Here is a 9910-nt window from a genome sequence, read left to right on the forward strand (position 1 = left end):
GGATGTTATTTTGAGGACTAAGGTGCACCTGATTCAAGCCATGATATTTTCCATTGCCTCCTATACATGTGTACATGTATAAGTTGGACATTGAATCAAGGAGACTGAAGAAGAATCAATGCATTTGAATTGTGGTGCTGGAGAAGAATACTGAAAGTACCATGTATTGCTAAAAGGGCAAACTGATAGGTTTGGGAAGAAATATGGCCAGAATGCTCTGTAGAGCCAAGGATGACAAGACTTCATCTTTACATGAACATATTGTCAGGATAGACCAGTCCCTGGAGAAGGACATCCTGCTTGGTGAAACAGAGGAGCGGCGAAGGAGAGGATTGTCACAGTGGCTGCAACAGTGGGCTCAGGCATAGAACCAATTGTGAGGATGGTACAGGACCGGGCAGTGTTTCATTCCGTTGTGCATAGGTCGTGTTTGAACTGGAAACCTTACAGTGAGCAGCCCAGCACTCAGGTCCCGGTGCAGCGGGGCTCCTCGGAAGAGCGCTGCCCACCTGGCTCACCCTGAGTCTGAATGGACGTGAGAGCAACCAGCATCCACATGGCTGCCAGACTGCTATTGTAGCAGCTGAGGCCTGACCCACCCACGGGTGAGCTCTGTCACTGTGACGGAGGCCGAGGATCCGTGCCGAACGGAAAGAATGCTTGGCTGGAGAGAGAAGCAGGTGTCCCCAGGGGGCGGAGGGCATGCCGGGCGGAGGGCACAGTGTAAGAGCGGCCCGGCCCAGGCTGGTCTGGCAGTTGCAGGATGCCTGTGAGACAAGAGAGGGGCGGGAGGGTGACTGGAGTCTGGGTAGTGGTGACATGTTGGGCTGCGATCTGCCTGGCTGTACATCTGTACTTTGACTTTATTTGACTTTAGATTGTAACTTGGATGGCAGTGTACAGAGCCAACCATCAGTTTTAAATCCAGCAATGTGTACACCGTTGGCACCATCTCATTGCTGGGGATCCCCTCAGCGCAACACCACTCCTCTCACTCCTTCCCGGGATTCCCACGTGTTTGTGATGCTGGTGAAGAAGATCGAGTATGGTGTGGACTTCCAGAAGAATTCACAAATCAGTCTTTGAAGAAATTGTAGTCAGAATGCTCCTTAGGAAGGAGGACAGGCGATGGCACTTTGTCTAACTGCCTTTCGACAGGTGCACGGTCCATGAAGAGCGGAGGTGAAGGAAATCCGCAGTGAAATGGATAGACACCATGGCGGCAACGTGGGCGCCAACTGACCCTGGTCACGCAGATGGCATGAGATCGCACAGCCTTTCGCTCTGTTATCCACGCAGTCTCTGTGTGGAACCATGTGGTGTGGCTCTCCCATCCATAATCCTTGTGCTCCCACCAAATGCATTTTTGTTCTTGGTGGGAACCTTTGGCCGGGTCTGACTCACGGACCCAATGGGCAGCAGAAGGGAACACTGCCCGCTCCTGGGCCACGCGCACAACTGCGCTTATGTCCGAGCCCCGGGTTGCAGCCACTGCGTCAGTCCATCTCATCGAGGCCCTTCCTCTTTTGCAAGGGCCTCCCTCCACTTTACCAAGTATGATGTCCTTCTCCAGGGACTGGTCTCTCCTGACAACATGTTCCAATGGGTAGGAACGTGCAAATAAGGTGTAGAAGACTGTCACTTGGGGGGCGTGGTCGGTTTTGCCATTGGCCTGAATGTGAGGGAACCATTTCAGAGGCAGGAGCAGCGACCCAATAGCCATCCAGAACGAGGAGCCACCAGTGGAGCGTGCCTAGGAGGTCCCTGCAGAAAGTGTGACGCCAGCAGTGGCCACACCCCCGAGACCATGAGACAGAACAGAGAGTTGATGTACGGATACAGAGAGGCTAAACAGTGAGCTTCCTTAGTCATGGGGGCAGAGGCCAAGGGGCCACATGGCTGAAGGCCAAGGACCAGAAAGTCATGTCTGCCAGTGTGGCTGAGAGAGGTGTTGCAGACGAAAGAACAGTATCCTTACCATTTTGTAACTTGTTAGCTTCCCCAATAAGCCCCCATAATTGGGAGTTCTGTGTGGTCATTGCAATGAATTGGGGGTGCTGTGGGTTGGAACTGACTCCATGGCACCTAACAACAATGATAACAGGACCAAGTAGAACCGCCCTCTGGGTTTCTGAGACTTTACATCTTTAGGGGAACAGAAAACATCATCTTTCTCCCAAGGAGCAGCTGGTGTATTCAAACTGCTGACCTTGCAGTTAGCAACCCAATAAGTAACCACGATGCCACACGGGCTCCTGGTCACTGTCCGTTGCTACTATTTATGAGTGGTTTCTGTACCCAGCTACCTTCCATCCCTGGGAGAGAAATGAATACAGACAATGCTCTCTGAACTGTGCCCTTGTGTATCTCTCTGGAAACCCTGGAAGCCTGCCACTAAGCTAGGGATTTGTTCTGGGTTTTCCCTGCTGACCGAGACAGCCCTGGGGGCATGTCTGGAGACTGAACTGCCGAGGCTTAATCTTCTTGACAAACAGCATTCGAGTCAGCTGGGGCTATGGTGAGGCTGGCCCCTCATTGGCTAATTCCCTTGTTCTTTGGTGTCTTACAGGTCGATGGGGACAGAAGGTGGCTTATCTCCCATGGGGGCTGTCCACATGTGCCCTGTTTGATCACAGTAAAATAAGGATCTGATCTGGCCTTTGATCTGTCCCCCATTGGCTGTTTAACCTTGGCCAAGAACTGTTATGTCTCCGAGTCACGAATAGTGGTCTGTTCCGGGTCCTTAGGATTCCTGCTCCGCCTGATCCTCAGATGGAGGAATGGGGTTAAAGGAGAGAGTGGTTATGAGCCAGGCTACTGGACTCAACACCCTCCGCAACTTGTTAGGTACCACTGGGTTGTTCCGACTCCTGGCGAGCTTGTGTGCAATAGGACAGGCTGCTTCACCTGCGCCATCCTCACCTGTATTGTTAGGGTGCAGGCCATTGTTGCAGCCACTGTGTCCAGCCATCTCGTGGAAGCTTTCCTTTTTCAGCAGACCCTCAACTTCACCAAGTCTAATGTCCTTCTCCAGGGACTGGTTCCTCCTGATGACATGTTCAAAGTAGGCGAGACAAGTTCTTGCCACCTAACCAGCTACCATACTGGGTAGCTCATTTCAGGTCTCAGTGCCTCCGTTGCTAGTCAGGTCTGTGAAAAAAAAGGACTAACTGAAATACTTCAGAAGATAGTGAGGGTCTTAAAGAAGAAACCACCGCTGCTCCGTGGGAGAAAGACAGGGCTTTCTCCTCTCATAAAGAGTTCCAGCGTTGGAAACTCACAGGGGAAACTACCCTGTCCTGTAGGGTCACGGTGAATTGTCACTGACTCCATGGCAGTGAGTTTGAGAGAAAGGGAAGAAGAAGGTGATGGGTGCCGAGCGCTTAACATGCCGAGCCTCCAAATTTCGTTAGTGTGAGCTCTGGTCTATGCAAAGCTTAGAATAAAGAGGCCTTTTTTGTTGCAGGCAGAAAAGAACAAGACAGGGTGAGGGTGGGAGATGGTTGTTTTCTGCTGTCTGCAGGCAGGTGAGTTGGGTCTTAGATCTGGCAATCTTTGACTATAAGAGTCAAGGGCAGAGTTGAGTAAAGACACATGGGTACCACTGTGGTGACTTTTCCTCCCAGTTCCCTGGAGGGGTCCTCAAGGGCAGGGTCTGGTACACTTTAAACATTTCAATAATGCCCACTGGATTCATGAAAGCAAGTGTCGGTGACAGTCCAATCTTGATTCCCTACAAGCAGCCATCCCAGGGATGCCAATTGGTCTCTACTCATCTGGAATGACAGGAAAGTCAAGAAGAGGAAGAAGATAATGGAATGTGTAGCCAATTGTCTCCCTAAATAACTCCTACTATGAGACCAGAAGAACTAGGTGGTGCCTGGCTACTCTCACTAAACATGGTGATCCAAGATCCTATCCAAAAGAGAGGACACATGCAATGCAGAATTTCAAATTCTCATAGAACCCTGATCTGCTGGAGTCCTGGAGGCTGTATGAGCCCCTGAAACAATTACCATATATACTCGTGTATAAGGCAAGTTTTTCCAGCACACTTTTTATGCAGGTTTTGTGGTAAAAGTAGGTGCCTCGACTGATATTCGAGTCGGCTTATACTCGAGTGTATACGGTACCTTGAGATGATCTTTAAACCGTAACTCCACCTCCCACCAAATATCCATTTCCTGAATGAAGTTCTTCTGAAAACCAAACAGTGACGTAGCTTAACTAGTTAATGACACATGTCCAGCTTAACTCGTACAAAAAGGTCTGCCTTGAACATGCTGCTCTTTGAGAGCCATCGGTATGGGATGGAATGGGCAATAGAAACCAGAAAGATGAAGACTGGAAGCTTTGGAGGTTGGGGGTTATGTCAGGGGGGGAGGAAGGCCTCCGGGAGGGAGAATCAGTGTCATTGAGCTGTGCAAGCAGAGGCTGTTGGATTGGTGCCTCTGCCACTGGGGAGATTCCCAGCAATAAAAAGCTTCGCTGCTCACCTTTCACAAATGCTGCCAGAGCTCAGGACATGTTCTGCTGGACTCTGAGTGGCTTCACTTCTACCCACTTTGTTTTCTCAGGGACCCTTGGAGACTACAGTTCTTGGTCCCCCAGTGGAGCCTATGCAGGTTTTCCACAGCATTTGAGGGTAATTGGTCCTTGAGTAACCCTTCTGGGTTTTTAAACCCAGCTCTTCACTCAATAAATTGCCTTTCATGTCGCTTCTCCTAACAGCTAGGGGTGTGGGGCCCCCTCCTCACCTAGGCACAAAGCCCCAGGGTCCCACTGCCCTGTGGAAGGCAGAGGGATTTGTAGGAATGGGAAAAGGCCAGAAGCTGTTTTGTCTCCATAGTCTTTCATCACTTCCCAGTTTGAAAGGCCTCAAAGGGTCTCTTGCACTTGAGACTTGGGTTCTATGAAACTCAAAGTGAATGCATTAAATTGATTGTGGAATCTCTTTGCTTGGGATAACTAGCACAAATTAATTGCTAGACTCATTGGTTAAGGTGGCAAGAGCACAGCTCCGGAATTTAGCGTCCATGTTGGTGGCAGGGCAGGACGAGGTGTGAGGTGGGGCATGCCTGATGTACCAGCCTGTACCTGCTGGCCACTGTTTCAGCTACAATACCTCTGTGTGCCTCTTCTGTTGTAGGTACAGCTCTTTGTCCAGATTATAAGCTATACTATAACAGTTTCAGTTGCCTGAGTAGTTGTTCAGGTGCTGAGTAGTTGTTTTTCTGCAAAGGGAGCGGTAGGCCAATTGAACTGAGGCCCTATGCACACAAGATGAATTCACAAAGTGGCTGCAACAAATGGGTTGGAACATAAGAACTCTGTTTCTCCATTCATCTGTTGAGGGGTGTTTCAGTTACTTGTACCATTTTGGCTACTGCTTTAGTGTCACTAAGGAACCCTCATGGCATAGTGAGGTGTGTGTTGGGCTGCTAATCACAAGATCAACAATTCAAAACTACGAGCTATGCTGCAGGAGATAGATGAGGCTTTCTATTCCCAGCAAGAATTAGTCTCAGAAACCCACAGAGGTAGTTCTACCCTGTCCTATAAGGCCGCTATGATTTGATTTCTTCTCTATGGCAGTAAGGATGCACTGAACTTCTGCAAGGGTTATGGAGAAATTTGGATGTAGACAGTGGGGGTGGTTAACTCAGCCATACAAAGTTACATGTTAGACTGCTCATCACAAGGCCTGAAGTTCGAAACCACTGGCAGCTCCGTAGGAGAAACATGAGGCTTTGTGTTCCTATAAAGATGTACTGCTTTGGAAACCCACAGGAAGCGTTTCTACTCTGTCTTCTAGGGTCGCTATCAGTCAGAATGGACTCAATGGCAGTGCGTTTCTTTGTTTTTAATAAGGAGAAATGAAATCCTGTAGACCTGAATGAGCCATATTATTTACATTTTAATCAAGCCATTGTAATGCAAGGATTTCCCCCAGGCCACAGGGGAAAGATCAGTATAAGGCGTAGCATAAAAGAAGCCTACCTCAGCGATGACTGGGACAACTTGGGAAAATGCATCCACGAACAGATGGCCATTTCTTGGATCTATCAGATTGGGGTTCAAATCCCGATCCACCACTTACTTACCATGTGACTTCAGAATATTCCCATGCAGCTTCCCATGTCCCCCTTTGCTCTTTCTCATTTGAAATCTGTGTTTTGATCTAAGCAGGCTCTGGTGTAACCAGTCCTGTGGGGAAAGGATCAACTCAAGTCAATACATTGTCATTGAGTCACTGTCAACTCATAGCAATGCTACAGTTCAGGGCAGAATTGCCCTTGTGAGTTTCTGACTCGTTGTAACTCTTTATGGGAGCAGAAAGCCTCATCTTTCTAAGAGTGGTTGGTGGTTTTGAACAGCTGACCATGCGGATTGCAGCTCAATGCATAGCCACTACGCCACCAGGGCTCCTAAGGGAAAGCACGGTGGACTTAAATTAGAACGTGTGGAGCTGCAGGCCTGAGGTCTGTAGCTTCCATCTCAGTTCCCTCTATTTTTGAAAGAAACTTGTTTATTTTTCCCCTCCCTGATGACAAAAACAACACAGTTTATTTTCCAATAGTACAGAAATGTCCCACTTGGAAATTTGAGTTCACCTTGTGTCCACATATTTAGGGGGAAGAAAAACCTTATTAATAGTTTTAAGAGAGCTATTTTTTTAACGTGCAAACACAAACAAAATTGGGATCAGGCCCAACAGTCTATTCTGAAATTTTGCTCTATGTTTTATCCACCCCTGCCTCATCTTTCTCTCCCGGAGTGGCTGGTGTGTTTGAACTCCCAACCTCATGCTTAGTAGCCCAGCACAAACCCACCAGAGCTTCTACTTAGTTGAAAGCTCTGCTGAAACTTGTTCCCCCAGGGTGATTTTCTGGTATTTAAGATACCAGGGCCATAGCTTCCAGCATCACAGTGACAGGCCAGTCACCGCAGGACCACAAATTGACAGTGGAGCGCAAGGACATCATTCTTAGTGGAAAGTCAATGTCATCTTGTAGAGACCCTATGGACAGCAGCATCCTCACCGCTCATGTGGCTGAGCCTAGTTGTTCAGCTGCTGTGTTCATCCATCTCCTTGCTGGTCTTCCTCTTTTTTCACTGCCCTCTTCTTAGCCTGATGTCCTTCTCCAAGGACTGGTCTCTCCTAATGACGTGTCCAACATATGTGAGATAAAGTCTTATCATTCTCATTTCTGTGGCTACATTCTGGCTGTACTTCTCCCCAAGCTAAGAAAGCTCACTTCCATGGAGATTCTGACGCACAGCGACCCTATAGAACAGGGCAGAACTGGCCCTGTGGGTTTCTAAGTCCAAATCTTGACAGGGGAGCGGCAGGTGGTTTTGAACGGCTAACCTTGTGGTGAACAGCCCAACAGGTAACAGTATACTGCCAGGGCCACTTTTCTTCTCCTAGGCAGATTTAGTCATTCTCTGGCAGTCTGCGGGATATTGAATATTCTTGGTCAATGCTGTAAATCAAATGCCTCCGTTCTTCTGGTCCTCCTTATTCATTGTCCAGCTTCCCCACACCCAGGAGCCATGGAAAATATCCTATCTTGAGCAGGTACACCTTAGTCCTCAAAGTGACACCTTTGCTGTCTAACAATCAGAAGAAGTCTTGTGCAACAGATTTGCCCAGTGCAATACATAGCGAGGCTTCTTGAGTTCTGCTTCTATGAGTGTGAATCCAGCTACGACGACAGCCTTCTCCATCACTGATGTGATCTGTTAGTGGGCTCTTTATTTCCTGTACACTGAGGGGTCACTCATGCTGAAGGCAGTAGTCTTTGATCTTCATCAGTAAAAACTTCACATCCTAACCCATTCCTACCTTCTGACCATTATCCTTGGGCCGATGCTGCCCTTTGAATCTCCAACAGCTGACAGTTTGAATGAGCGCAGGCCTCCCTAGCATTACCGCTTCACCAATAGACTCTGTCTGGTTTTGCCTGTCATTGGAGCCATGGGGATCCATTCTGTTCCAGACCCAAAGAGTAACCAGGGACTATGATTTTAAAAGAAGCTCTTGCCAGGCCTTTCTTTCTCGGTACCACCATGTATGGATTCAGACCACTGAAACCTTTAGTTGAGTACATCTGTCCAAACTGCTGGTGCCACCCAGTGGTTTCCATGACAACCCTTGGTGTTTTTACCAAGGGTGGTGTGGCAAAGTGTATGTCGGGGCACAGACTCTGCTGGCCACATGAGCGATGCATTCTCTCCCACCCGTTTCAGATTGCTGACTTGACCACAGAGCTGGCGGATGAGCGCTTCAAGGGGGATGTGGCCTGTCAGGCTCTGGAGGTGGAGCGGGCAGAGCGGCTGAGGACCTTCCGAGAAGTGCAGGAGCTGAAGGTGGGCCATCTGGGTGGCTGAGCAGGACGGCTGGGAGGAGTTGGGCCTGTTCCCTGGGTTCATGTCTGGGTCGGTAAGTCTAGATAAGAGGCACAAGCTTTCTGACTCCCATGGCCAAGGCCCTGAGGACCACATGGGTCTCTGATGAGTGCACAGGAGAGGTTTCACCTTCTATACTGGAGACGTGGGTTGGATTCTGGCCAATGCATCACATGGGCAACAACCACCCATCTGTCCGTGGTGGTATGTAGCTGCGCCACAGAACCGACTTCCGCGGAGTGTCCAGACTAAGACAGACTAGAGAAAAAGATGTGGTGAGCTAGGTCTCTCCAAACCAGCTCATGTGGACAGCAGTGGTCTAGTCTGCAGCCAGCTTCATGTGGATTGCCCAGGACGAGGCTGTGTTTCTGTTGCCTACTCACGAGGTCACCAGGAGCCAGAGACAGGCGCTGTGGCAGCCGGCAGCCACAAGTCTTGGTCTAGGAGAGGCCGTGGCTTAGCGTCATGCAGTGCCTGCCAACTCTATGGACCTTCTATGCATACCTTGAAGGAGTCCCCATGGCTCAGCGGGTTACACGGAGGGCTGCTAACTGTAAAGTCAATGGTTCACACCCACCAGTCACTAGGAGGTAGAGCCATGAGGTAGTCTGCTCCTCTAAAGAGGGACAGCCTCCGAACCCTATGGAGCAGCTCCGCCCTGTCCTACTGGGTCTATGGAGCAGCTCCGCCCTGTCCTACTGGGTCTATGGAGCAGCTCCGCCCTGTCCTACTGGGTCTATGGAGCAGCTCCTCCCTGTCCTCCTGGGTCGATGTGGGTTGAAATCCACTGTACAGCTGTGGGAGCCTTTTCTTCCAGAGCAAGTGGGAGCAAGTGCAGAAGAATTTGGGGGCAGTGGAGAAGCAGCTGGAAGAAGCTCAGCAGAAGATTCAGTTGGATGACGTGGGGAGAAGCCACACCGGAGAAGGTGGGCAGACCAGGGTCTGGGGTTTTGTTTGTTTGTTTGATTCATTCATCGGTCATTCTGTTTTCGATACACACTAAGCACTGACTTAGGGTGTCTTGCGTTAGAGCCTGGTACCAAAACCAAGAGCATAAGACCCATCCCTGAGTCACCTGGAGCTTCCATTCCGGTGGAAGGATGAGTTGCCAAATAGATCATCCAACATTGTTCCCCAAAATGCATGATCAAAGAGACAGGTGCTATTTAATAATATTGCCAACAGTAATAAAAATAGTTGTTCTATGGGCAGGTCCTCCCTGTCAATTTGCCTCTGTGGCTCTCAGACTTCTCTCTCCAGCCCAAAGCGGCCAGTTGAGAAGGATGCCCAGTGCTTTTGCATCTATGAGACATTGACACCATTCCTTCAGTGCCTCCAGAGAATTCCTGCTCCAGGAGCCTTCAGAGGAGTAGAGGGATGTAGTGATGGAGAAGGACTGAGATGCATTTGCTTTCTCTTCTCCCTGACCCTCTCAACTTGGCTACTCCCAGAGGAGGCATTTACAAGGAAGGTTGGTGAAGAGGCGTTTGAGGTCCTC

General features: G+C 49.5%; 1 protein-coding gene across 1 annotated transcript in view; it reads left to right on the forward strand.

Annotated features, from left to right (window-relative positions):
• MYO18B (myosin XVIIIB) overlaps positions 1–9910 on the forward strand; it is a 307510-nt gene that overhangs the window by 137405 nt on the left and 160195 nt on the right. Inside the window, exons 26-27 of the mRNA XM_045289537.1 lie at positions 8254–8373; positions 9230–9338. Of these exons, the coding sequence (XP_045145472.1) occupies positions 8254–8373; positions 9230–9338 (229 nt within the window). The remainder of the gene's footprint in view (positions 1–8253; positions 8374–9229; positions 9339–9910) is intronic.

Source organism: Echinops telfairi, unplaced genomic scaffold, assembly GCF_000313985.2.
Source record: "Echinops telfairi isolate 266 unplaced genomic scaffold, ASM31398v2 ScPeMD7_29;HRSCAF=101, whole genome shotgun sequence".
NCBI lineage: Eukaryota > Metazoa > Chordata > Mammalia > Afrosoricida > Tenrecidae > Echinops > Echinops telfairi.